We start from the raw sequence: 27,023 nt of genomic DNA on the forward strand, positions 1-27,023 counted from the left end.
GCCAGCAGCCTTTCTCTCAAAGCTCACTCTTTCTGAGCTAACCTGGAGGAAATGAGCGAGAGGTGACGGCCATCCGAGTGAAAGCAGTTGGGAATGATGTATAATAGTCTGCGGGGTTTGAGCCCCTCTCAGCAGCAATATGCCATGCATGAGCAACTGAACCTCAGATAGGCATAGGCGAGGCCCAGAGACGCCAGGCATACTGTATTCCTATGCAAATCTGCAGTGGGCGGAAGGTTGTGTCTGTAGAAATCATGGATTGGAACGAATGTAACCACGAATCTCTACAGCAGCCAGGTAATGAGAAGTCAATATGTCTCCTTCCACAAACACATTACTCCGCTGTATCTTATCCCTACCTAGGTACATCATGGCTCAGTGAAAAGCCCGATTAGTAGAGCGAACCCCTTTCGCCAGAGAGAAAGTCCACCTAGGGCACGGCCACGGCCGCCGTAGCGTCCTCATGAATGCATTGATTGTTGTCTGAAGCCCTGTCTTTCCCAACTGCAAACCTCCCTTCACGGATAAAAGCTCAATTATGGTCTCCTTTTCCGCGCAGACTGTAATTTCGACACGTCGCCGCACGGCCCCGGTCACGGTCGCCAAGATGGTACTTCTCCCAGTTATGAAGAACTCGGGCATGGCTAGAGTGCGCTATGTTCGTCTTTGCCACTCAACGTACCGAAGCGTGCCCCTCACCGATCTGAGGATGTGCCGATCAAATTCTTCCTGCGCTCCTGGCTGGCCGGGCTGTAGCTTCAATCTGGTCGGCCATTTGTCCACGATAGTGTGTGGTTCCTTTCGGACCGCATTTGTTTGATCCGCCGCTGATTGGAGCTGGTAGTATTCGGCATAACTAGAAAAGCAGTATTAGTACATAATACCTCTAAGATGGTGCAAGTGCGGGCTATAGACGTGAAAGCTATGCAGTTTGCAGACATACCAATTGAAGGCGTTATCGTAATGAGTCAACATGGTCAAGCCAAGGGCGTATTTTTGCAGTGCCCCAGGTAGAGATCTTAGAGCATGTTCGTCGAGGGGGAGGTACTGGCTGATACGTTCGGCTGCTGCGCGCTTTTGCGAAGCCAGGTCAGGCTTTTTGCTTGGGTCATGCAAGATTTCGTCAACGGCGTTCATAAATTTGGTGATTAGGGTTGCATGTGGGTTATTTCGAGGGGACCGAAGCAACGGCATTGTGTAATACAGTGTCTTGGGTATCCCCAGAAACCCTAAATCCGAAATATTGGAGACCTGCGTTCTCACGAATATCAGCCTCTGTATCAAGCAGTTCAGGTTAAACTGAGGATCATGTCAACACACTTACGTCCACTCGGTCGTAAACATCCTCCTTGAGATTGTTGCGGAGACTACAAGCATCTGTCTGTAGCAGAATGAACGAAACGTTTAATGTGGAAAGACGAGTCAAGAATTTTCGAAGCTCTTCACGAAGGTGGAAGTGGAGTTTTCCATAGAGATCAGCCGTCGCCGGTCCACTCGAGGTGATACAAACATCGTCTGCAGACCAACCGTTCAAGGGATCCGCACTATAGGAAGGCAGCCACATGTGATCCTGTCCAAAGAGAGTTCTGTGCGTATGTCAGCGTCTTGGTTCTGGCCTCAACGATCATCTATTCAGCTAAACTAACGGGTTAGGGACTTGAAACTCTTGACGGGATGATCCGAATGGGAGAAGCAAGCCGTCGTATTGGAACTTCTTTGAGGCGACCCGATGGGAAGGAGGCTGGAGGCACATGAATCGTTCAAAATAATCGACGGCTGCCGGATTCACCAGAGATGCTGTGCGCATCTGTTGCGCGCGTTCTGCCGTCAAGCCCAAGGGTACGTCAAGGCGTGACAAAAGGCTGTTCCACGAAGGCTTGTTGAGCCAAAGCTTGAGGGAATACTTCCCAATACCCCAGGTCCTTGCAAAAGTGGATCTGGGCTCGTCGTAATAGGGATTGTTCTTGATCTCACTGCAGGCTGCTTGGACCATTGGGCGAAGTTTATGATGGAGTATAATTAACTCCAACTCTCGTACGAGAGCTGAATACCAAATATGGATAATGGAATCTATGCTGCTGGCTAGATGATTTCCAGCTATGGCAATATAGATCAGGATGAGGTTGCGAGCTACCACATCAATATCTCGATCATTGAGCGTGATCTCCAGTGAGCCGCGGTAGGTATCCGGAAGCTGGCCGATTGTTTTAACCAAATTTCGAAGGTCCCCGGAAGCTGCAGCATAAAATCACACAAGTTAGTTCCGTACTCAGAATTGGATTTAGTGATTGTACCAGCAAAGAGAATTCGGAGATCCTCGTCATGCTTGACGCCCTCGTTTGATTCCAGCTTGAGCACATCAATTGCCGGGGTGTTACCCCAAAGGAACTTTTCACCCTTGGTTTGATTCTCGGGGTTTTCCTTGGCCAGTAAGTCAATATCGACGAGTTTGGCTGGTGTAGGTGCCTCATTTATCAGATTCTGGGGCTGCCACTCTAAACTGTTCAAAGGAGATTTGCAATCGCGCTTGTGTGTGGACCAATGCGCTTTCTGACAGGAAGGACCGCAGTACTACATGACCGCATTGTCAAAAGAGGAACACGAAGCATAGTTGACTAGAAGGACTCACAGCCACGAGTCGGCAGTTTTGGCAGGTGTACTTTGCCTCATTCACACAGCCGGTGCCGTCGCTGCTGGCGCAGAGGAACTCGGGGGTAGCCATGTTGACTCGCTCAGGAATGGGTAGGAGGTTGTGCAAAATAACAATATTCCTTGCCAAAAAAGGTCGAGCTATCTCGCGCGAAGAAACCTAAGAGAGGGACGGGGCAAAGTTGCCTGTGTGTGGTTGGGGAGAGGAAGAGGGAGGAAGAGGATTGGAAGTCAGGAAGGTGGCTTCGATGAACGCAGATGCGGTGTCGCCTTGTCTGGCCCATCAAGCAACACGCAGGCCAGAAAACCACTCAAGGGATTGACCATAACTAATTCAGGTTTTGCCATAGTTTAGCACCTCATTTTCTGGCCATGCCCGAGCTTCACAGAATAACCCTTCCAACACAAATTCTCATGAGAGAGTCAAAAACATGGCTGGCCTTTGAATCAGTGGAGCTTGAACTTCATGGGTACATTCTCTGATAGCCTCCCTGAGCAGTTTCACCAAAGAAGTATGCAAGAACCAACGGCCTTTCTCCTCCCCTCAACACAGTCTTGACGAACAATGACACGCCACTTTCCTTCAAAATCACCTGCCCAGAAGTCGACGGGCCGAGCGTCGCAAATATTCAATATCGTCTGCGATGCGCTTTGAACCGCAGGTGGCTCATCTTTCGAAGCATGAGTGGTTATCGATCACATCGCCTTTTCCAAGGGCTGCCGCTTTGCTCCTGCTGTTGTCAGGGCCGATATTCTGGATTGATTACGATGAACTGCTTGTCCACTTCCTGCACTGTCCCGTTGAGGAACATATGCTGACCGAGGAAGAGCTCGACGTCCTAGGAGTTTACGATGAGGTCGGTGTCCTGGGATTGGGGGTATGCACCGCAGCGCAGCGCACTGTTGAGGCCCTTGCTTACGTACGGAAGTCCAAAAGCGCTCGAGAGATGTCGAACAATATCTCCTGTCATCGTGTTAGCGACATTGAATCAACATGTCAGGGATTGCGGTCAAGGTACTCCGTAAGGACAGCAAGATTCTTCCTACTTGTCTCCGAGCACGCAGCATGGTATTTCTCAAGAGTTGCCATGGTATCAATCATTCAGGCTGTCATCGCGCCTCGTCCTACTTCAGGTCATAGCTCAAAGGATGAATTTATCATTATTGGACATCAACTACCTAACTAACGCGAGGGAGCTGAAGACCGATTGCGAGTCTCGAAGCCCAGCTAGGGCAGCACCTTAGGGGGCAACAGAGAAGGGCAGTAGGGCAAGCAACCCGATATGTTACGACAGAAGAATTGACAGGGGGAAAGAAAACAAAGAGGGCTAAGCCAAGTCTCGAGCTCAAGGATAAACCCGGAGTCAACCCAGGCGTCGAGCGTCAAGACAGACGAATTGGGCATGGGAAAACAAAACAAAGCACGAACAAGGCCTCAGTGGATGGTTTTAAGATCAAGCTCCTCACTTTGTGGGAGTCAGTCTCTTCCTATCATATGTTTAACATCCAATAATCTCATCATAGACCTATGTTTATGAAGAAGAAAAAGATCAGAAAATCTCAAATCAAAGATTTTCTTCTCCAGAGCTTGCTCACGTAATCACCCACCGGCAGCGAAAAAATGTACGTAAAAGCGGAAGCACAGCTTTATCCGCTCCGAGAATTGCCAGCCATAAATACTTCGCTCACACCCGCACCATTTGACTTTTTTCTTCTTTCCTTTCTTCGTGCGGCGACGCAACTATTCACCCGTGTTGCCTGGACATCTACTCTCAGTGATGTATTACAGGTGTCTGTTGTGTCACAGAAGAAAGGAATTGCACGCCGGTTCTTACTTTATTGGTCTTTCTGATTTTTCTTCGAGGATGAGACCATTTGGTTTGGGATCGGACATTACACTCTTAACTTCGAGTCTTGATGTTGATGAGAAGTTGGGAATTTCGTAGATTTGGGATTTAGGATCTTTTGAGTCTTCTGACTCAGTAGTTCTACTCGACTTATCGTTAAGAGTGATGAATATGAGGATTTTTTTACAACCTTTCATGTCAATGGGTCATTGCCATCGTAGTCTATTTATGCGCTGCTACTCGCCACTCCCAGCTCGCTGCTATATTACTGTCGCCGTCGCATCTATTCGCCCTGATCATCGCCAATCTTCTCCAGCTTGCCCATCTCTCTCTTCTCGCCGGCCTCGCCAAAGATGCGGATCCTGTCCACACGCGTCTTCTCCCCATCGCCGTCGCCGTCCACAACGAAAATGTTCAATGAGAAGACACTTTGGAACTTCACAAATCGCAAGTCAATCTTGGCCGTTCCCGTCTTAGGATCCCAGTCCCCAGCCTCGAGCGTCACCGCCTGCACAGGAGGAATGTCGTCCGCCTCGTCAAACCCAAGCACATGCGAGCGGTTGGTGTAAAGGTGAATCGTCTTGGGTCGCATCGGAACCTCGTCGTCCTCACCCTCAGAAGGCGGAAGGGAAGTGATTTGCAGCGAGTGGACCTTGAGCGTAGACTTGAACGGAATGAAGAGCATCAGCTGCTCGTCGGTGTCACTCTCAACCCAGTCCGAACCGCCATCCTTGCCCTTGCCGTTTCCGAGCGCAGAAGGCTTGGACGGCTCGAGTAGTGTCCTGGCCGTACCGAAGTCGCTGTCACGGTTGAGCAGTTCCAGGCCCTTCACGTCATATTCCTCCGTGATGTCGCTGTAGCCTTTCGGGGTTGCGGCTCCGATCCATGTGGCGCCAGAGGAAGAACCTTCGGCGGAGCCTCCTGAGGCCTCGCTCTTGCTGGCTTCGGTGGCGAGCTTTCGGATCACTTGGTTCAGTTTCGAGGGGTCGGCGCCGCGGATGGTGTTTGTAGGACGGCCGCGCTCGAAAACGATGAATGTGGGCATCCTAGCAGGATTAGCTTTGACATCCTTAAACGACGCAGTAACCCATTTATATGTAGATTGTTCGACGGAGACGTACGCTGTAACGCCGTATGCCTTGGCGATCTCTTGCTGCTGGTCAACATCGATCTTCGTGAACGCGATCCGGTTCGGACGCGAGAGCTGGGCGGATAGCTGTTCGTAGACAGGGGCGATTGCATGGCATGGTCCGCACCACTGGGCGTGAACTAAACAGGGTTCGGCATGTCAGTATTTGTGCTTAAGCTGATGAAACCTGGCCAAAGAGGGGTGAGGAGGGAAGGCGGGGGATCAACAAAGAGGCTCTTACAGTCTGCGACCACGAAGGTGGAGGAGCTGAGGAGATTGTTGAATTGCTCCTTGGAGGTGATGTTAATAGGCGAACCCATTTTGACTGTATTGGGAGTGGTTTAGGAAGAAATGGAAGAAGTTGGGAAGAGAGTTGGTGTTGACAGCTTCGGACTCGATATGTCATCAGCCCCTCCGCGGTGAAGAGAGCGGGTGTCACAACTCCCAGCCAACAAATGTATTATGGTTCAGAAGCTGAATGGTAGAAATAAAGCACTATGATGGTCCATATTTGAGTCATCGTGCTATAGTTCTATATGTCGGCCATCACCAATAACTCCTTATCGTCTGTCCAGGCCAAATCTATATATTTGCTCAGGCGATCCGTAACATATTGCAGCCGGTTATAGCTAGCTCGTATTCTTCTCCCTCACATACCTACAGCTCAGCAATTAGCGGCTCCCTGTCTACACTTTCTAATGTATCAGGTTTATCACCACCCAATATTAGATACTAATACTGTTCTCAGAGAAATGTAATCTCCGCAGACTCAAGAGATCGCTGCCCTAGAACAAGGCAGCAATCGTCCAGCAGACCGCCTTCCATAATCAACCGACCGCGGCTTGCGGTTCTGCCATCCGGGGATCGAGTTTGAGCTTCTTTGATTTCTGCTCCCCTGCAGTGTCAATGTTCATTGTCTGGGCCCATTGAAGCTAATCTTGCTCAGAACCAGACTTCCTACCCTCTCGACTACGAGATAACCTTCGCACCTTCTGTCTTACTCCGTCTATCTGGGTGGGGCTCCGGTTTCATGCGTCGCCTCTCTTCGTCGCGGCTGCCACTGCTGAACCCAGCACGGCCACCGCTTTCTCGATTCCCCAGACAGCTCCCCACCCTCACCTCTCGTTTGCTCTTATCTGCCCCCCCTTCTCCAACTCGCCTGAATCGACCTTCTTCCCGCCGCTCCCCCCTTTCCCAGACATCGAAACGTTATTGTTCATATCGCAGGATGTGTGGCTCTCGACGCGATCAGGCGGCCGGTACGACTAATGTCCCCGGCCGTGAGGTCTTGCCCACCAACGTCAAGCCCCTCCACTATGACTTGACGCTTGAACCGAACTTCGAGACCTTCAAATATGAAGGAACTGTGGTTATCGAGTATGTTGCACCGTATCCCCTGGGGTTTTGCGAGATTGAGCTTGAAGCTGATAGCTCCATCTAGCCTACAGGTCAACGAAGACACTACGTCCATCGCCCTCAATTCCACCGAAATCGACATCCACACAGCTACCATTTCCAGCAACGGATCAGTAGTCAATTCTTCTCCCGAGATCCTATTCAACAAGGATAAGCAGGAAGCCACTATCAAATTCCCCGAGACTGTCCCCGCCGGTTCCACAGCTCAGCTCAAGCTGACCTTCACCGGCACGCTAAATGACAACATGGCTGGTTTCTACCGCTCTTCGTACAAGACGCCGCAAGGCGAGACCAAATACATTGCCTCGACGCAGATGGAACCCACTGATGCCCGCCGGGCTTTCCCCTGCTTCGACGAGCCCGCGCTCAAAGCTAAGTTCACGGTCAGTCTCATTGCAGACAAGAGCATGACTTGCCTGGGCAACATGGACGTCGCCTCGGAGCAGGATATTGAGGGTGGAAGGAAGATCGTCAAGTTCAACACATCTCCAGTCATGTCTACATACCTGGTGGCTTTCATTGTTGGTCATCTCAACTACATCGAGACCAAGAACTTCCGCGTCCCCATCCGCGTTTATGCTACGCCTGACCAGGACATCGAGCACGGTCGCTTCTCTCTGGAGCTTGCGGCGAAGACACTCGCATTCTACGAAAAGGCTTTCGATAACGAGTTCCCGCTCCCGAAGATGGACATGGTTGCGGTGCCCGATTTCAGCGCCGGAGCCATGGAGAACTGGGGTCTAATTACCTACCGTATCGTCGATGTGCTCCTGGATGAGAAGACTAGCAGTGCGTCACGAAAGGAGCGCATTGCTGAAACTGTTCAGCACGAGCTTGCTCACCAATGGTTTGGAAACTTGGTCACCATGGACTTCTGGGACGGTCTTTGGCTTAATGAAGGTTTCGCCACCTGGATGTCCTGGTACTCATGCAACAGCTTCTACCCCGAATGGAAGGTCTGGCAGACGTACGTTATCGACAACCTGCAGAGTGCCCTTTCGCTCGACTCCCTTCGCAGCAGTCACCCCATCGAAGTGCCCGTGAAGCGTGCAGATGAGATTAACCAGATCTTTGATGCCATTTCTTACTCCAAGGGATCTTCTGTCCTGCGCATGATCTCCAAGTATCTGGGTGAAGATGTCTTCCTCCAGGGTGTTCGTAACTACATCAAGCAGCACGCGTACGGCAACACACAGACCGGTGATCTCTGGTCCGCCCTTGCCAATGCCAGTGGCAAGCCCGTGGAGGAGGTCATGGACATCTGGACTAAGAATGTGGGATTCCCTGTTGTCACCGTCTCGGAAAATGCCCAGTCTTCGTCCATCAAAGTCAAGCAGAACCGCTTCCTTCGCACAGGAGACGTTCGTCCTGAGGAGGACAAGACTATCTTCCCGATCATGCTTGGCTTGCGCACGAAGCAGGGTATCGACGAGGACACTCTTCTGTCTGAGCGCGAGGGCGAGTTCAAGGTTCCCGACCTTGATTTCTACAAGCTCAACGCCGACCACTCCGCCATCTACCGCACATCGTACACTCCCGAGCGTCTGACCAAGCTAGGCGAGGCCGCCAAGGCGGGATTGCTCACCGTCGAGGACCGCGCAGGCATGATCGCCGACGCCGGTGCCTTGGCTGCCTCTGGTTACCAAAGCACTTCCGGTTTGTTGTCACTGCTGGCCGGATTCGACAGCGAGCCCGAGTTTGTTGTTTGGAATGAAATCCTGACCCGTATTGGTGCTCTTCGTGCTGCTTGGATCTTCGAAGATAAGCAGACCAAGGATGCACTCGAGGCTTTCCAGCGCTCTCTGGTCAGCGACAAGGCGCACACTCTGGGATGGGAGTTCTCTGAGAACGATGGTCACATCATTCAACAGTTCAAGGCTTTACTGTTCAGCGCCGCTGGTAGCGCCGGTGACAAGAAGATAGTCCAGGCTGCCCAAGACATGTTCCAGCGCTTCGCTGCCGGCGATGTCAGCGCCATCCACCCCAACATTCGCGGTAGCGTCTTCTCGATCGTCCTGAAGCACGGCGGTAAGAAGGAATATGAAGTTGTGTACGACCGCTTCCGTAACGCTCCCACGTCTGACGAGAAGACCACCGCTCTCCGCTGCCTGGGTGCGGCCGAGGACCCTGAGCTCATCCAGCGCACTCTCGGCTTGGCTCTTGGTGACGAGGTCAAGAACCAAGACATTTACATGCCCCTTGGCGGCCTCCGCACTCACGCCCCCGGTATCGATGCCCGCTGGGCCTGGGTGAAGGCCAACTGGGACACCCTCTACCAGCGCCTGCCCCCTGGACTTGGCATGCTCGGAACTGTCGTTCAAATTTGCACTGCCAGCTTCTGCACGGAAGCGCAACTCAAGGACGTGCAGGACTTCTTCGCCAACAAGGATACCAAGGTGAGTGGATTGCATTTACCTTCTTCGTATACTTTTGACTGACGAGTTTTAGGGCTACGACCGAGCGATTGAGCAGAGTCTTGACGCTATCCGCGCCAAGGTCAGCTGGGTGCAGCGCGACAGTGCTGACGTTGGATCATGGTTGAAGACGAAGGGATACCTTCCCGGTGGTGGCAAGCTCTAGGTTGGGGTCGAAAGCTTTCTATAGCGAAAATTTCGGTATACACTCACATAAATACTAGTATATATGAAATCACCACTTTCAAACGACCTGGTCGTGGCATTAAGAGAAAGCGCGTAGACTTGGAATTCTTGTAATAAGCAGCTGTTATTTCCACGACATCTCTAGGTATATCGGCTTATCAACGAGGACAAGAGTGGGGAGCCTCTTTACCTCTATGTGTAGTTGGAGACGTTGATATCGAACGAAAGACCATAAATATCGGCAGCGTATCACTCGAGGGAGGAATGCCTGAATCGTTGGTTTGGGAACAATCTTTGTCGCGGATCTCGGTCGGGACCGTCCTCTTCATCCATCGCCGTCCAGCTTCTCTCTGTCGGCAACCTCCGATAAGAAACTACCCTCGTCGCGTCATCATTTCTACTGAATCTGAGCAGTAACTGGAGAAATGCACATTCCCAAGTAACCGTGGTTGATGTGCATGCTTCCCCGACATTGGCCCTCCCCACTATTGGTCGAGCGACAGCTGTTCCTCATCTACTCAGATCACTCGCCACCTGCGATCTCAATGATGTACAACGAACCTTGATAATGCTTCAACATTGTATAAAGATTCCCTCACACCTGCAAATATGAGCATAGCAAAGAGCAGCGCCAGTACCTCCGCGACGTACTGCTCAGGGTACTCAGAGGATGTCGATCGTATCCGGGAGCGCGAGTATCCCTTGCTAAAAGGTCAGTAAGCATTCGCCTCCTCCGCATACAAAGAGAATCGTCGCGCTAACCAGCTCGGAACATACAGATACAACATATCTAGATCATGCAGGCACTACGCTCTACGCCAAGTCCCTGATTGACTCCTTCAGCCGTGATCTGACCAGCAGTCTATATGGAAACCCTCACTCCATGTCTGCGTCGTCGCAGCTCTCGGCGCAGCGCGTAGATGATATCCGTCTGCGAGCACTCCGCTTCTTCAATGCGGATCCGGACGAGTTTGACCTTGTTTTTGTGGCGAATGCCACTGCCGGGATCAAGTTGATTGCGGACGCTTTTCGGGACTCACCCAGAGGGTTCTGGTATGGATATCATGTCGATGCTCATACGAGTCTTGTTGGAGTGCGGGAGCTTGCGGCGGCCGGATCGAGGTGCTTCGTGCGTGACGACGAGGTGGATGCGTGGGCATTTGGCCTGGAATCCGAGGGAAGAGAATCGCTTGGGCTATTTGCGTACCCTGCGCAGTCAAATATGAATGGTCGGCGATTTCCGATGCGGTGGTGTGAGCAGGTACGCGCGAGATGCTCAAAAGCAGAAAATAAGGTCTATACGCTACTTGATGCGGCGTCTTTTGTCTCTACGTCTCCGCTGGATTTGAGCAATGCCTCGACAGCCCCGGACTTCACGGTTCTCAGCTTCTACAAGATTTTCGGGTTTCCTGACCTTGGTGCGTTGATCGTGCGCAAGAGCGCCGGGGATGTGTTTAGGCACCGGAAGTTCTTTGGCGGCGGCACGGTGAATATGGTCTTGACGGGGAACGAGCCGTGGCATGCGAAGAAGGAGTCTTCTATCCATGAAAGGTTGGAAGATGGGACACTTCCGTTTCACAGCATAATCGCCCTTGAGTCTGCTTTTGAGACGCATCGTCGGCTTTATGGATCCATGGAGAATATCGCTTCCCACACGCGTTTCCTTGCAAAGAGATTGCATGACCGGATGGTTGCGCTCAAACACTACAACGGGACCAGAGCATGCCAGCTCTATACAACCCAGAACTCAAGCTACGACGACCCGTCAACACAAGGTCCCATCCTTGCCTTCAACCTCCACAACAGCCGCGGCATGTGGATCGGCAAATCAGAAGTCGAACGGCTAGCGAGCATAAAGAACATCCAGATTCGCTCGGGAACGCTCTGTAACCCGGGTGGTACAGCAGTGAGTCTAGGCTGGAGCGGAGCTGACATGCTCCGCCATTTCTCGGCGGGGATGCGCTGCGGAGACGAGCACGATATCATGGACGAGCGGCCGACTGGGATACTGCGCGTTAGCCTCGGCGCTATGAGCAGTCAACGAGACGTTGATGCGTTCGTCGCGTTCCTTGAGGAGTTCTACGTTGATAAACTGCCAGAAGGGGTATTGGTGCCGCTGATGCGGGGTGTATGCCTGCAACAGCCCAGCTTCTACGTCGAGAGTCTATCAGTCTACCCAATCAAAAGCTGCGGGGCGTTTCGAGTACCTGACGGACAGCGCTGGGAAGTGAGGAGAGAGGGACTAGCCTGGGACCGCGAGTGGTGTCTTGTGCACCAGGGGACAGGTGTAACGCTCAACCAGAAACGGTACCCTCGCATGGCGCTGATCCGGCCGACTCTTGACCTTGGACGTGGAATTCTGCGTATAATTTGCGGGGAGGCTCATGCCCTAGAAGGGAAGACACTAGAGATCTCACTTAACCGCATGGGCACGAATGCCCTGACAACATCACTGTGCCAGAACGCGTCGAAGCCATCGACTGTTTGTGGAGATAAAGTCGTTCTCCAGGCATATACGTCCCCGGCGGTATCGAGCTTCTTCAGCAATTTCCTCGGTGTACCTTGTACGCTGGCAAGATTTCCGCCGCAGTCCTCAACTAGATCCTACGCTCCTCGCAAGGTTGCAAGAAGCCGGAGCCATAATCAAAGCCCCAGCATGCCAGGCTCATTCCCGCAAGCACCCTCTTCACCGTCACCATCACCAACACAGACACCTATCCTCCTCTCCAATGAAAGCCCCCTCCTCCTTATATCCCGCTCTTCCGTCAACCGCCTCAACGAATCCATCAAGTCGACTCCTCGCGCAAACCCAAACTCAAGCCTAGATTCCGACAACTTCCCAGGATCTGGCACCAACAGCAACAAAGCAGTCGCGGCAGACGTCTTCCGCGCTAACATCGTCGTTGCCGAAAATATCCCGACAGCTGAGCGGCCCTACATCGAGGATACTTGGGCCTCGCTGAGAATCGGCTCTGGGTCCGGGTCCGAGCAGTTGCGTTTCAACGTCCTGGGCTCGTGCGAGCGGTGCCAGATGGTTTGTGTGGATCAGTATACCGGGCAGCGGGGCGATGAGCCGTATGCGACGTTGGCGAAGACGAGGAAGGTTGAGAGGAAGATCTTGTTTGGGAGGCATATTTCGCCTGTTGGGGATGCAAGGGCTCATGGTGAGGGTGGGTGTTTGGGGACGGTTATGGTTGGGGATGTGGTTGTGCCGAGCTATGAGGATGATGATGAATCATGACTGTTTGGGCTGTGGCTAGATTGGTTGTTTTGGATATTTAGATACCCAGTTATATAGCATTTTGCAGAGGTTTTGAATTTTGTAATCACTTTGGTCAAATACCATACCCTATCGTCAGAGGAACTTGGTAAGAGGCACTGCAGGAGAGTCGAGTTTGACGTGGTGTGTCTTGCACACGATGTAAATTCAAAGCAGATATCTAATGGTACATTACACGCGCGACAGATAAAGAAAATATAAAACATTGCAAACCCCGGTTCCATGCTATCCCAAGCTTTCTTATCAAGCTAGGACCAGAAAAGCACACCGTAGATAGTACACCATACAACCCCCAACCCATCCAAAAGGCAAGTACGAAAACACTTTACCTCTTGGGCCACTTCTTCCAACCACGACCATGACCTCTCTGTAGAGTAGAACCGTTAGCAAGCCACCCATAACCAGTCCAGAACCAAACGAGGAGATGTCAAACTAACCTGCTTCCACAACCGGATCATCTCCGGCATCTCCGTCATCGCCTTCCTCCGGTCCTCGAGCCTTCCCTCCATCGTCCTCTCCCACTTGTGACCCTTAACCTTCTGCCCAATACCCGTACCCTTGACCTGGAGACCGCGCTCCGCCCTCCTCGTCTCCTTGTATTCCGTGCTCTTCTTCCCGGGCGGCAGCAGCGACTCAACATTATACTTGGCCGCCAGCTTAACGAGATCCGCCTGCTGGCGCAAGCCAAACCGTGGCCCGACCCATTTCCCCGTGCGGAAGTTCTTGCGCGGGAGGAACGGGTTGTGATACTCGGGGTTGGCGGAAGTCAGGAGGGCGCGCGAGGGGCTGATCACTGAGGGGTCGGGGCGCTCGTGGCCCTTGGCGTCGCGGTTTGGCGTGTAGGGGGAGGGAAGGGCGTCGGGTGTTGGTGCTGGAGGGAGATTTGGGTCGAGGGGTGGTACGGCGGCCGCGGAGTAGTGCTGGGGAGGGTAGCGGGCGAAGAAGTTGCGGAGGCGGATGGGGAGTTTGGCGATTAGGCCGGATGATGTTGGTTGGAGGGCGGCCATTGTGAGACCGTACAAGTTGGCTGGAATTGTACGGCGGGAATTTGTGTTAATCGACGGGTCTCGATTGCTGGATATCTTTTGGAGTTGAGAAATTGAAGGCCAGGCCGCGCTAAGCCGTTTCGGGGGCCGGAAGAAAAAAAGGGCGGCGAGGGCGCGCGGATTCAGTTCGGTCGTGGCTGGGAGCGCCGAGGTGCTTGTTTCATAACTTTCATTCATTCGGATACAGTACTCCAGCTTCTCTTTGATTCTGCATTCGGTCGCAAATTGCTTGAGGCTATCATTCAGTGACCTATTTTATATCCCCCACTGTTCGTTACTCGCGATCGCAGAGCGCCTGTCGCAACTAGTCTTGACCCAACATGGCAGACTACAACTACGGTGGTTCGGAGGAGGAGAACACAGAGATCAAGAAGCTTGAAGCTGAGCTGGTATGATGTATCGCTGCATGTAGTTTTGCTGAAGCTAACATGAGATCTCATAGCTCGACGATCCGGATAGCTTCGAGACTTGGGAGCGGCTCGTCCGAGCTGCAGAGGCCCTCGAGGGAGGTGTCAACCGGAACTCCAACCCGCAAGCGATCACCACAGTGCGCAACGTTTACGACCGGTTCCTCGCAAAGTTCCCGCTGCTGTTTGGATACTGGAAGAAATATGCCGATCTGGAGTTCTCCATCACAGGAACCGAGGCCGCGGATATGGTATGAATCATATCCAACGTCCAGTAACACGCACAGGTTGCTGATATGAACTCAGGTCTACGAACGAGGTATCGCAAGCATTTCCTCCTCCGTCGACCTATGGACCAACTACTGCACCTTCAAAGCGGAGACATCTCACGACACAGATATCATTCGAGAGTAAGTGGACTTGAGCTGGTTTCCTTTCCTTCCCCATAACCACTACCGATGCAGCACCGACATTATCATGATGGGCGGAATGCGCATGGCGCTACGTGCGGTAACAGCACCTCCCTCAAGCTGGGTGAGACGTCGCCTTCCCAAACTCGACTGGAGTTTACTTCTCACCCATGGCGTTTTCAGGCTGCTCCCTTTCCCCGTAGAAAAGAAGTGTCATTTAAACTCAAGCACCGTTTTCCTTGCACCGGCACCATGGTCCACGAACCCTTTTCGATGATACTCAGTCTGCGCTCGACGTAGTGCAGGGAATCGAAGCCTCTCCGCAAACTGATCCTCCTAGTCGTTGAATTGTTTGGGCCTGCGCACACTGAAAGATCTCAATGCTCATGTTTGCTATCCTTGCCATTTCGCTTCCCTTTCCCTCCACCCCTCTTTCCTTTACCCCTTTCCGTTTGGAATTGACTAACGTTCGTGACCTGCAGACTGTTCGAACGAGGAGCGAACTGTGTCGGATTAGACTTCCTCTCGCACCCGTTCTGGGACAAGTACATTGAGTACGAGGAACGTGTCGAGGGGTTTGATAAGATCTTCGCAATCCTGGCCCGTGTCATTGAGATTCCGATGCACCAGTATGCCCGCTACTTCGAGCGCTACAGGCAGCTTGCGCAAACACGTCCTGTGACGGAGTTGGCACCCGCCGATGTCGTGTCCCAATTCCGCGCCGATCTGAACGCCGCTGCGGGACTTGTCGCTCCTGGCGCAAAGGCCGATGCCGAGATTGAGCGCGATCTGCGTCTCCGCCTGGACGGATATCACCTCGAGATATTTTCCAAGACACAGACTGAGACGACGAAGCGCTGGACATACGAGTCGGAGATCAAGCGCCCGTACTTCCACGTCACTGAGCTGGATGAAGGCCAATTGGTCAACTGGCGAAAGTACCTCGACTTTGAAGAGGCCGAAGGTTCATACTCTCGAACTCAGTTCTTGTATGAGAGGTGTCTTGTGACATGTGCTCATTACGATGAGTTCTGGCAGCGGTATGCTAGGTGGATGTCCGCTCAACCTGGGAAAGAAGAGGACGTGCGGAATATCTACCAGCGCGCAAGCTATCTCTATGTCCCCATTGCCAACCCAGCGACTCGTCTCCAGTATGCCTACTTTGAGGAGATGTCTGGGCGAGTGAGCGTGGCCAAGGAGATTCACGAAGCTATCCTCATCAACATCCCCAATCACGTCGAGACTATCGTCTCTCTGGCCAACATGTGCCGTCGTCACGGCGGCCTTGAAGCCGCCATTGAAGTCTACAAGTCACAGTTGGATTCTCCCGCTTGTGAACTAGGCACCAAGGCCGCGCTTGTGGCTGAGTGGGCCCGGTTGCTGTGGAAGATCAAGGGCTCGACCGAGGAGGCTCGCCAGGTCTTCCAGAAGAACCAGCAATACTACCTGGCCAGCCAGCCATTCTGGCACAGCTACCTTACGTTTGAGCTGGACCAGCCTACAAGCGCCGCCACAGAGAAGGCCCAATACGAGCGGATAAAGCAGGTGGTTGAGGATATCCGTTCGAAGAGCGCTTTGTCTTCAGGCGTCGCGAGGGAGCTTGTCCAGATCTACATGGTATACCTTCTCGAGCGTGGTACTAAGGATGCTGCAAAGGAGTACATGACCCTTGACAGGGAAGTCCACGGGCCCGCGTCCGTCTCCAAGGCGAAGACAGGAGGCACAGAACCCACGCCTGCGCCCGCTGCACCTGCTACAGTCACCCCGGCCCCGCCCGTTGCCCCTACACCCGAAGCCAACACCTACAACTACTATCCTCAGCAGACTCCTGTTAACGGTGGCTTTCCGAGCGCTTAGGCATGATATACCATCGCAGTCGCAAGACATCACACCTGTTCATGAACCCGGCGATATGAACAGATCTGTCCCAGCTGAAGTCTTGGTTTGTCCGGAACCCGTGTAGAACACCAGAGCTTCCCCTTTTTGCTTTTCATACTTTTTTTTTTTTGAACTATTCACCACCTTCCAGCGACTTCGCATGTTTGAGCAAAGTGGTGCAGGCCTGCGTCCCCTCACCGCCGCTCAAAAACGAGACCACGCGTGATTTGGATTGGGTGGGCATCATGGGTTTGGACACTGTCTTCCTTGTATTCCTATAACTAAGTAACAGGCTCTTATCCTTTCGGCGGTTCGAGTGAGCTTGAAATATGAGCTGAATGTAGAAATCTAATGAACACGTGATTGCGCTTATGGTTCCTTTGCCACCCGTATAAAATCGCGCCCGTCCGCGGTCTCTCTTCCCCGACCAAGCTTGATTTCCTTCAGGAACAAACGCCTTGCACTATTCGGACGGTGCACGGTATAACATGAAGGAGACCATGGAATTACCGTCGACCCTGCCTCCTCCACCCCCTCCTGAGGATGGCGCCCCTCCACCTCCTCCAGCAGACTCCGCCGCTCCTCCGCCGCCGCCAGATGTATCCGCGCCTCCACCCCCGCCTGAAGACCTCCCACCACCTCCTCCCGAGCCGCAAGTGAAGAAGAAGAAGGTGGGATGGGGAGCGAAACGCCCGGCGGCAACGCCGCTGAGTGTCGAGGAGTTGGTCCGGAAGAAGAGAGAGGCCGATGCGGCTGCGGCCAAGGTACATTTATTCCGTTATTGCCTATTTTAAAAAAGCGTTTAAGAATGGTCTGACAGCTAATATCTCATTTGTGGACACGTAGCCAAAATTCGTATCTAAAGCGGAACGAGAACGATTAGCTATGGAGAAGCGCGCGAAAGAGGTCGAAGCACAGCGACGGAAGTCCAATGGCACGCCTAACGGGGTAGATGGGATGGACTTGGATACTCCGTCTTCTGGCTACGATACACCGGACAGAGATCCCCGGTCGATTCCTACGGGCCCCCGCGCTATGCGCAACGGTGACGGCCCGCCTCCTACAGGTCCTGCGTTTATGCGGTCAAGGAACGAGGCGCCTACGAAGTCGAATAAGAGAGGCGATAAGCGGTTTAGTGAAGAGGACGAAGCTGCAGCGCAAGCAGCTCTCATCAAACAGAAATACATGGGCGCCGACCAGACCTCGAATTTCTCGGCGAAGAAAAAGCGCAAGCGCACGACGGACCGGAAATTCAACTTTGAGTGGAATGCGGAGGAGGATACGAGTGGCGACTATAACCCGCTGTATCAGAACCGGCACGAGGCCAATTTCTTCGGACGCGGGCGTCTGGCGGGTTTCGGCGACGACGTGGCGGATTCCATGGCGAAAAAGTATGCCAGTGCCTTGGAGGACCGGGATCGCGAAGCGGGAAGTATTCGGGCGAGAGAGATTCTGGAGATGGAGCGGCGGCGCAGGGAGGAGAGTACGCGGAACCAGCTGGACAAGCACTGGAGCGAGAAGAAGCTGGAGCACATGCGCGAGCGAGACTGGCGTATCTTCAAGGAAGACTTCAACATCGCGACCAAAGGTGGAAGTGTACCGAATCCGATGCGATCGTGGGATGAGTCCGGCTTGCCGAAGCGGCTTATGGAGCTTATTGATCGGGTTGGATACAAGGAGCCGACACCTATCCAGCGGGCTGCTATTCCAATCGCCATGCAAAACCGCGATCTTATCGGTGTTGCCGTGACAGGTTCCGGTAAGACCGCGGCGTTCCTGCTCCCGCTTCTATGCTATATCGCCGAGCTGCCGCGGTTAGACGAGTTCGAGTGGCGCAAGAATGACGGTCCATATGCGATTGTCCTTGCGCCGACTCGTGAATTGGCTCAGCAGATTGAGATTGAGGCCAAGAAGTTTACACAGCCGCTTGGATTCAATGTTGTCAGTATTGTCGGTGGCCACTCGCTCGAGGAGCAAGCTTACAGTTTGCGAAACGGTGCTGAGATTATCATCGCTACACCTGGTCGTCTTGTCGACTGTATCGAGCGCCGTATGTTGGTTCTCAGCCAGTGTTGCTACGTGATTATGGATGAAGCCGATCGCATGATCGACCTTGGGTTCGAAGAGCCCGTCAACAAGATCCTCGACGCGCTTCCGGTCAGCAACGAAAAGCCCGACACAGAGGAAGCAGAAAACTCCTCTGCCATGAGCCGACACCTCGGGGGAAAGGATCGCTACCGCCAGACCATGATGTACACGGCCACCATGCCTACCGCAGTAGAGCGTATTGCACGTAAGTATCTCCGGCGACCGGCAATCGTGACAATCGGAGGCGTCGGTGAAGCTGTCGACACCGTCGAGCAGCGCGTCGAAATGATCGCTGGCGAAGACAAGCGCAAGAAGCGCCTTGGCGAGATCTTGTCGTCAGGCGATTTCCGCCCGCCCATCATCGTGTTCGTCAACATCAAGCGAAACTGTGATGCCATTGCGCGCGAAATCAAACAATGGGGCTTCTCGTCGGTTACGCTGCACGGAAGCAAAACACAGGAGCAGCGTGAGGCCGCGCTGGCTTCCGTTCGCAACGGCTCGACAGACGTCCTGGTGGCTACGGATCTTGCTGGTCGTGGTATCGATGTGCCGGACGTCAGTCTCGTCATCAACTTCAACATGGCTACCTCAATCGAGAGCTACACCCATCGTATCGGTCGTACTGGTCGTGCCGGAAAGAGTGGTGTGGCTATCACGTTCCTGGGCAATGAGGATTCCGATGTCATGTATGTGTCTTCCATTCTCTACTTCTATGTGAATATGCTAATTACTGCAGGTACGACCTCAAGCAAATGCTCATCAAGTCCCCCATCTCGCGGGTGCCGGAGGAACTGCGCAAGCACGAAGCCGCTCAGTCGAAACCCCAGCGCGGCGTGGGCAAGAAGATCGAGGAGTCTTCTGGGTTCGGCGGCAAGGGCGGATGGTGATGGTTCTATTCAGTTACGTATTTCATGCCCTCTGCAAGGCGTTGGGAACTTGGCGTCGGGATTTTGTACTATAGACTGTTCAGAGTTAGGGCTGGCCAATATAAACAAGGATCACGGCTGTGAAACCAATGGCATTGTCGTCTCACACGCCGGGCCAGAAGGCTATTCTATTGTCTGACAGCAAACCGGCTAATTAGAGCGGATAGTCTAGAAGCGTGTCATGTAGGTACTAGGTACTCGTAGGTACTTCCGTTGGATGTTGCGCTGTGCTACGGGGATTATCTGTTTCCCAGCCACCCCCGCAGCGACGCTCACTCGCCCAGCCTCCTCGCTTCAGCCCGCCATAACCTCATCCTGCAGCCGTCTCTGTCGTTTTTATTCATCTCAGCGGTGCATTCTCTGCATCTCTGCTTTTGAGACCTGGGTTAGATTCTTTCGTGCATCTGCGTGTTGCGTTGGCTTGGTGATCGCGTCGAATCCGATCGAGTCGCTGATCTGCAGGTCCATCCAGCGCCTTGCCTTGCGCTCGAGGTATCGAAATATCACGTCGAGATCGCATTGCGACATCAATTTCATCTCAACTTCTCTCGCGCTGAGATCTATCGCATTCTTGTGATGCGACCACATCCTCACGTTTAATCCTCGTCCCGTCCCGCATTCCCAAGCCAGCCCAATCCAGCCCTACTGTATACAGCCCGAAGGCTACACAAACCGCCAACATGATTGGAAGCATCTTCTTCATCTTCAACCGTCTGGTGGAGATCGTCTTCCTCATCCCTATCATTGGCATGATGGTGCGTCCTTATCCCCATGCACCCAGCCCTACCACTGCACCAGACTAACAAAACCAATGTCAACAGGCCTACTTCGTCGACGGCTTCCTCAAAGCCAACATGATCACACCCCCCTACATCCTCGTCCTGTTCATCGTCTCCGTGATCGCCGTATTCTGGTGCATCGACACCCTAATCCGCCACTCGACCACCAAGCGCTCCGCCTCCTTCGTCTCCTTCGTCGACCTCCTCTTCTTCGGCGCCTTCATCGCAGGCGTCTACCAGCTGCGCTTCATCGCAAACGCCGACTGCAGCGGCTGGGACGGCGGCAGCGTCTACGTTTCCCTTGGACCCTTCGGCGCATTCGGCCGCCAGTCCGGTAACGATCTAGCGGATGATCTGGATAAGACGTGTCGCATGCTCAAGGCTTGCTTTGCGATTGGGATTATGGAGGTGGTCTTCTTCTTCTGGACGGCGATCATTGCGCTTTGGCTGTATCGGCGGAATCGCGATACGGGGGTTGTGGTTAAGGAGACGACGACTGTGCGTCGCAGGAGCCATAGCCATGGGAGTCGGAGGGGGCATAGTTCGCACTCGAGACGGCATAGTAGTGCCAGTCGGAGGCCGCATTATGTGGTTTAGGTATTGGCTGGTTGGGGCAGGGGGGTTGACCGTTGTGATCCGTTGCTTACGTCCGTCTGACTTGGGGTGAGGATGATCTCAGCGGCTGGGAAGCTTATTTTCTTTTTTGCCTTGTCTTGATATGTCTGATGCTTATGATGACGTCGATGATTTATGGATGCGATGCTATGCTATGTACCACGCTATGAATGGTTATGACGGCCGAGATGATAATGATACAAGTGCTATTTACCCTCATAGAGACCAAGACCCCTTGGTCGGTTTCCTTTGTCTCAATGTCTTGAACACGAGGTTTGGAAACCATGGTTTCACTGTATCACTTTGTTTGAGCCCCCAAGAATCCCCATGTATCCCTGTACCACGAGAAAGGAGAACGCGAGCGAGACCAAGTACCGTGGGCCGCTCGAGTGACTTCGGCATATGCAAGGCGCTGGTGACTTGCTATTTATATTGCCGGCCAAGTTTCATGTACTCCGTACCAAGTCACTGGTCAGTGGCTTTCAGGAGCACGAGGGCCCTGGAAGATCCCGAGATCGGCTCGTTGTCTTTGCCCCCAGTGTCCTTTGCTGGTCTAAGCCTACCTTTCTGCAGCTCCGTATCAATCCGGATCTCCTGTTCTCGATGTAAGAACTAAGAACTGGAAGTCGGCTATGCCTGTCGATCGCCCCATGTAGTGTACCATCGTGCGTGAAGTGGAGGCCAGAGCACCCAATTTATGAGTTCTGACTTGCTGGCCGGCGCTGGGGCAGACCATGAGTCCACTAGCTTATCAGTTTAGATGAGCGACCACTGACAGTCCGCATCCAGGGGTGTGTGTGCACTGTGCAGCTGGGTTTAGTTCCAGGGTGAAGTGGCAAGCGCCCTAGGGTTGTTTGACTCATGAGGGGGTGTTTTGACACATGCAAATCGATTGGCGGGATACTTTGCTGCAAATATCTCGAGTCGATGATGGCATGAGTCAGGGTGGAATGCAATTGCGATTTGCGAGCGATAGAGGTCCGATATGGAGCCATGGGCCCTCAGGTGATCGGGACTTCCGTACTAAACTGGTATCGTGAATCGTCAAGGCTGACGACTCTTATCTAATCGATAACGTGATGTTTCTTGCCGCAGGCTTTTGGACCACGATTGCTTCAAGATTGATAGACGTCGTCTCAGGGCTCTCTAGTCTTCTTCATCTTGGACACCCTAGAACGGGCCTTGGAACTGAGCTGAATGCCTCACTTCTTCCCCTGTGAGACTTGTTCTGGCACTGTATCACCGTCCGATCTGCTTCCCCGGGTTCCAGCTAGCGCCGCCCTCCTGACCGCCTTTCTGATCATCGCCATCTGATTGCGTCTTGCTGCCCGTTATCGCAGGTCACGCTCCTCGCCGCTCCCCCCCAGCGACAACATCGTCGACCTGGTTGCTGGACCTTCTGCCTCATCCCCCGAGTCCCTTTTCATCCTTTCTCTCCGACCTGGTATCGAGATACCACTCCCTGCAGCTTCCCGTCTCCTGATCTCGCCCTCTCCCTCTTTTTACAGTCGAGCACCTTTATCTTATCGGCTCCGACTCACATTCCTCTCTATTGCTCGCCGACTGATAACCTTCTACTTCCCGTCACTTTCCTTGGTTCCTCATAACCACCGACGACCTTGGGAGCTCATCTTCTCCTGCAGCTCCTCCTGGTTCCGTTTCACCGCTTAGATCGACCTGACATCCCCAGATCGTTCTCGAACTCCGTCCCATCCTTTCCATCACTCGACCGGCCTGATTTCATCACTCTCGCTCTCGCTCTCTTGCTTCGTCTCGTTTGCTGCTGCCTGCTATCATCACCATCGATAGCAACTTCCCTTCATTCGATTCTTTATATTCTGCTCGCCCTACGCGGATGGGCTTATAACCTCCGTCATTACCGCAGCCGTTTGTGAGGTGGCTGCTGGTTGAGGTTGTGCTCGGGACCCCGTCGGAACTTGTCTCCGGGGCTTGCCCGGCGTTGTCATAATGGCTTCAACGCCATCAAAGAGCTCAAGGAGCTCGAAGGAGGCTTATAGCGAGGTGACGATAGGGCGGTACACGAGGATGGATCATATTGGAAAGGGTAGCTTTGCCACTGTATACCGGGGAGTTCATACGGTGAGTAGCAACGAAGTTGGTTCCCTTTCTTTGCATGTTCAGTTGCGTTCAGATGATACAAGTACCCGTACTGACGTGTGTCTTGCATTTCAGAAATCACGGACGTTCGTGGCCATCAAATCAGTCAATCTTGGAAAGCTCAACAAGAAGCTCAAAGACAACCTCGCCCTGGAAATCGACATTCTAAAGAACCTCCTCCACCCGCATATCGTGGCACTCCTCGACTGTCTGGAAACGCCGTCACATATCCACTTGGTGATGGAATATTGTGCTCTGGGTGATCTATCGCAATTCATCAAGCGAAGGGAGAGTCTCAAAGACCACAGCTACACTCGGCATATGATCTCGAAATATCCAAACGTCCCCGGGGGAGCTTTGAATGAGGTCGTTGTCCGGCATTTCCTGAAGCAGCTGGCGAGCTCCCTCAAGTTCCTTCGTGACAGGAACCTCATTCACCGCGACATTAAGCCCCAGAATCTTCTGCTTTGCCCGGCACCGGCATATGCAGAAGCTGAAAACCAGACCCCTCCGCTCAAAGGCTGTGATAATTCATTTACCCCTGCTGTGGGTTTAGAAACATTGCCATTGCTCAAACTAGCAGATTTTGGGTTCGCCCGATCCCTTCCCGCTACGTCACTTGCAGAGACATTATGTGGCTCCCCCTTATATATGGCACCTGAGATTTTACGATACGAAAAGTACGATGCGAAGGCTGATTTGTGGTCTGTCGGTACTGTGCTATACGAGATGGTTGTCGGAAAGCCGCCTTTTAGGGCAACAAATCACGTCGAGTTGCTCCGAAAGATCGAGAATGCCAAAGACAAAATCAAGTTCCCCGAAGAAAACCCAGTTTCGGGGGAAATCAAGTCGCTGGTCCGTGGCTTATTGAAGTTCAACCCCGTGATTCGGATGACGTTCACAGACTTTTTTGGCAATGATGTTATTACCGGCCCTATCCCTGGCCTCGCAGCCGAGGATCTCCCGGCTCCAGTCCCTGAACCATCACCAGAGCTGGCTCCTGCAAGCAGTAGCCAGGACAGCAGAGGTACGTGGTGGCGTCATGATAACACACATTTCCATCCAGTATTTTACAATCTCAATATCCCGGCCACTAGCAATTAACCATCATGGACTTGCAGAGCTTGAATCCTCTCCCGAAACCACGCAGCCTCAAAACATCAACGCTGGAAACGACAAAGAAGACCGCTATCCGCCACCCCATCGATATGTACCTCACAATGAGAGACCACAAACACATACGACCACCACACCCATGCGAAGAAGCAGGAGTGGCGACAGACCTTCATCGGCGAAGCCCATACCCGTGGCTGCTGCCCCATTACGACCTGAGGCAGTCTCTCATGCAACCGCACCCGGGCGTCAGGAGCTCATAGGTCGACCGTCAACAGGCCAACAGGCCCCCAGCACCCCGCCAGTGGCCAAGACGGTAGAAAAGATAAAGGAGGAACGCGAACTGGCTGCACAGGATGTCGCATTTGAGAGAGACTACGTTGTCGTGGAGAAGCGCGCAGTCGAAGTTAATGCTTTCGCAGATCAAATGGCATACGACCCAAGGATCCAGGGTAAACACACTGGTGCTCTCTCGCGAAGGCAAACAACACCGGCTCTTCCGACGACAACGCAAGCATCGCCGCAAAACTCTCCAAGCAAAGCAGTTCAGGTAGTAGCTGGTCGATCTCGAGCGGACTCGGCACACAACCGTCATGCCTCTTACGAGCGGCGCTATGGCCAGAGCCCTAATTCCGCCCAGTCAGCTATCTCCAAGGCTCTCAACATGGCAAGTGGGCGTCTATTCGGCATGGGGTTCTCCCCGCCTCTGAACATCACCAAAGGGGGCCGCTCGCCTCCTTTGGCCTACAACCCCTTCCCTGCTTACCCGGCGGCCCAGCACGCTGGCCTACTGACCATGGGAGATGGTGCGAGGCCCCAGGTGGGCCCGGACGAGGATACAGGAACTGTCAAAGAACTTGAAGAGTGCGCCACTCGCAGCGATGTCGTATACGGATTTGCCGAAGTGAAATACAAGCAGCTTATACCACTGGCCCCTTCTGCCCAAAGCTACGCTGGTTCCAATGCGCCGGGCACCGACTTCGGGGATAGCGAGCTCACTGCCGACGCCGCGGTGACTCTTTCGGAAGAAGCCTTGGTCCTTTACGTTAAAGCACTGTCCCTACTTGCCAAGTCAATGGACATTGCGGGCGCCTGGTGGATGCGTAAGAATCGAGCTGAAGCATTGGGTGAAACCGTCTTCAGTCGATTAGATCCGGTGTCGATACGAATCAACAAGGTTGTGCAATGGGTTCGCAGTCGATTCAACGAGGTGCTTGAAAAGGCCGAATTTGTTCGGTTAAAGCTGCTTGAAGCGCAGAGACGACTCCCGATAGATCATCCTTCCCACCCCAACAATCTCTCGCTCGAGTCAGCCGGTTCTGGCACCTCGGTGGATGTCGTGGTTAGCCCTGGTGTCACAGCCGAGAAGTTGATGTACGACCGTGCCTTGGAGTTGAGTCGATCAGCGGCCATCAACGAGCTCACGGGCGAAGACCTCCCCGGTTGCGAAATTGCCTATGTGACGGCCATCAGGATGCTAGAGGCTGTTTTGGAAACCGACGAGGTGCAGTCTTCAAGCCAGGGAAGGGTAGCTCTGGACGGCGTGCAGGAGGAAGAGCGTGAGGTCTTGTTGAAGCGTAAGTTTGCGGTCAAGGATGTTAATGATACGCCCTTCTAACTAGCTCCCAGTGGTGTCGAAGATACGCATGCGATTAGCAACCTTGCGACAGAAGCTGGCCGTCTTGGCCAAGCGACAAACTCCGCCGTCAAGCGGAAAAATGATTCCCTCGAATTTAGCACACGCCACGCCTGCCACGGGGGTGGCTACTTCTCGATGAGCAGTGCACTGCATTTCCTGCATGTCAGACTATGCATGGTTCTTACATTCTCCCGCCACTTTTTCTTTCTTTTTCTTCTATAATCATCAAATCGTTTCGGAGTTCTTTTATACAAGGTTACACCCCGGCTGGATCTACGGGGCTCCATACAACATTTGCTTTGCGATTGAGACATGATATTGGGTTATTCTTTTCTTCTGGATTATCTTCTATGGCGTTCCATCTGGACGGACACAAATTGCCACCATTTGACGAGGGATCTGGAGCCATGTCTTGGACGGAGTTGTTAGGATGTACATACGGGTATATCATTGTTATTGCTAGCGAGAATTTGATTATGGCTTTGCTCTCATGATTGTCGCGACATCGTAGAGTTACATCGGCGATGAGTACAGAAGGCAGCGAATTGCGTGATCGGTTTCTGTGTGTCATTCTTGCCGTGCCAGCGATTCAGTCCGGGAGCTCGAGTGGTTCCGGTGGAGCTGCCCGAGCAGTTTTTTCGCCCGCCATCACGAACCTCACAGCAAAAAATGATGATGGCCCAGGCACGGCTGGCCTTCCGGCCTTCGAGGCTTCTTCTAGAGTTCGGATCTTTCCTCCTTTCGTTTCGCCCCCGGCCGACTCTTCTCCCTGTTAGTCCTCTCATCGCGTGCGAGCTCCTGCTGTCTGCTCGGTTTCCCACGGCATCTCGAGTCTTGACCATGCTCTCTTCACCTTGATGCACCCTCCTTCTGCCTGACGCCCAGCTTTTTGACTTCTCAGCGCCGCCTCGCCGAGACCACTATCCTTCGTCTTATACGACCTCAGGGTCCTAGCGTGAGCGTGATTCGATTGCATCAAACTTGATCCCAGCACATCATCGCCGGCGTCTCATATATCAACGCACCTTCGCCGCTGTTTGCGCTGGGTTGTCCGTCAGCCATCAGCTTCTTCCTGTTCTTTTC

General features: G+C 53.1%; 8 protein-coding genes across 8 annotated transcripts; 5 read left to right on the top strand and 3 right to left on the bottom strand.

Moving 5' to 3' along the window:
* Positions 1-654: 654 nt before the first annotated feature.
* DSM5745_04850 (uncharacterized protein) lies at positions 655-2,722 on the bottom strand (the record flags this gene model as incomplete). The annotated part of the gene is made up of 6 exons (XM_026746866.1): positions 655-856; positions 944-1,275; positions 1,325-1,586; positions 1,647-2,235; positions 2,295-2,571; positions 2,630-2,722. The coding sequence occupies 6 exons, from the start codon at positions 2,720-2,722 to the stop codon at positions 655-657; spliced, it is 1,755 nt and encodes a 584-aa protein (XP_026604346.1).
* A 2,057-nt stretch (positions 2,723-4,779) lies between these two features.
* DSM5745_04851 (thioredoxin-like protein 1) lies at positions 4,780-5,945 on the bottom strand (the record flags this gene model as incomplete). The annotated part of the gene is made up of 2 exons (XM_026746867.1): positions 4,780-5,765; positions 5,867-5,945. The coding sequence occupies 2 exons, from the start codon at positions 5,943-5,945 to the stop codon at positions 4,780-4,782; spliced, it is 1,065 nt and encodes a 354-aa protein (XP_026604347.1).
* Positions 5,946-6,853: 908 nt separating this feature from the next.
* Positions 6,854-9,621, top strand: DSM5745_04852 (M1 family metallopeptidase; the record flags this gene model as incomplete). Its single annotated transcript, XM_026746868.1, has 3 exons — positions 6,854-7,002; positions 7,067-9,437; positions 9,490-9,621. 3 exons carry the CDS (start codon positions 6,854-6,856, stop codon positions 9,619-9,621), a joined length of 2,652 nt encoding a protein of 883 aa, XP_026604348.1.
* Positions 9,622-10,250: 629 nt separating this feature from the next.
* hxB (putative molybdenum cofactor sulfurase protein (HxB)) lies at positions 10,251-12,882 on the top strand (the record flags this gene model as incomplete). Its single annotated transcript, XM_026746869.1, has 2 exons — positions 10,251-10,353; positions 10,421-12,882. 2 exons carry the CDS (start codon positions 10,251-10,253, stop codon positions 12,880-12,882), a joined length of 2,565 nt encoding a protein of 854 aa, XP_026604349.1.
* Positions 12,883-13,246: 364 nt separating this feature from the next.
* Positions 13,247-13,928, bottom strand: DSM5745_04854 (mitochondrial 54S ribosomal protein mL59; the record flags this gene model as incomplete). The annotated part of the gene is made up of 2 exons (XM_026746870.1): positions 13,247-13,288; positions 13,359-13,928. The coding sequence occupies 2 exons, from the start codon at positions 13,926-13,928 to the stop codon at positions 13,247-13,249; spliced, it is 612 nt and encodes a 203-aa protein (XP_026604350.1).
* A 359-nt stretch (positions 13,929-14,287) lies between these two features.
* DSM5745_04855 (putative mRNA splicing protein (Prp39)) lies at positions 14,288-16,641 on the top strand (the record flags this gene model as incomplete). Its single annotated transcript, XM_026746871.1, has 4 exons — positions 14,288-14,356; positions 14,410-14,625; positions 14,681-14,784; positions 15,267-16,641. The coding sequence occupies 4 exons, from the start codon at positions 14,288-14,290 to the stop codon at positions 16,639-16,641; spliced, it is 1,764 nt and encodes a 587-aa protein (XP_026604351.1).
* A 509-nt stretch (positions 16,642-17,150) lies between these two features.
* On the top strand, positions 17,151-19,637 carry prp28 (mRNA splicing protein PRP28; the record flags this gene model as incomplete). The annotated part of the gene is made up of 3 exons (XM_026746872.1): positions 17,151-17,426; positions 17,509-19,436; positions 19,487-19,637. 3 exons carry the CDS (start codon positions 17,151-17,153, stop codon positions 19,635-19,637), a joined length of 2,355 nt encoding a protein of 784 aa, XP_026604352.1.
* Positions 19,638-23,038: 3,401 nt separating this feature from the next.
* atg1 (serine/threonine protein kinase ATG1) lies at positions 23,039-26,079 on the top strand (the record flags this gene model as incomplete). Its single annotated transcript, XM_026746873.1, has 3 exons — positions 23,039-24,215; positions 24,286-25,878; positions 25,931-26,079. The coding sequence occupies 3 exons, from the start codon at positions 23,039-23,041 to the stop codon at positions 26,077-26,079; spliced, it is 2,919 nt and encodes a 972-aa protein (XP_026604353.1).
* Positions 26,080-27,023: the final 944 nt, after the last annotated feature.

This window comes from Aspergillus mulundensis, assembly GCF_003369625.1.
Source record: "Aspergillus mulundensis strain DSM 5745 chromosome Unknown scaffold_4, whole genome shotgun sequence".
In the NCBI taxonomy this organism is placed as follows: Eukaryota; Fungi; Ascomycota; class Eurotiomycetes; order Eurotiales; family Aspergillaceae; genus Aspergillus; species Aspergillus mulundensis.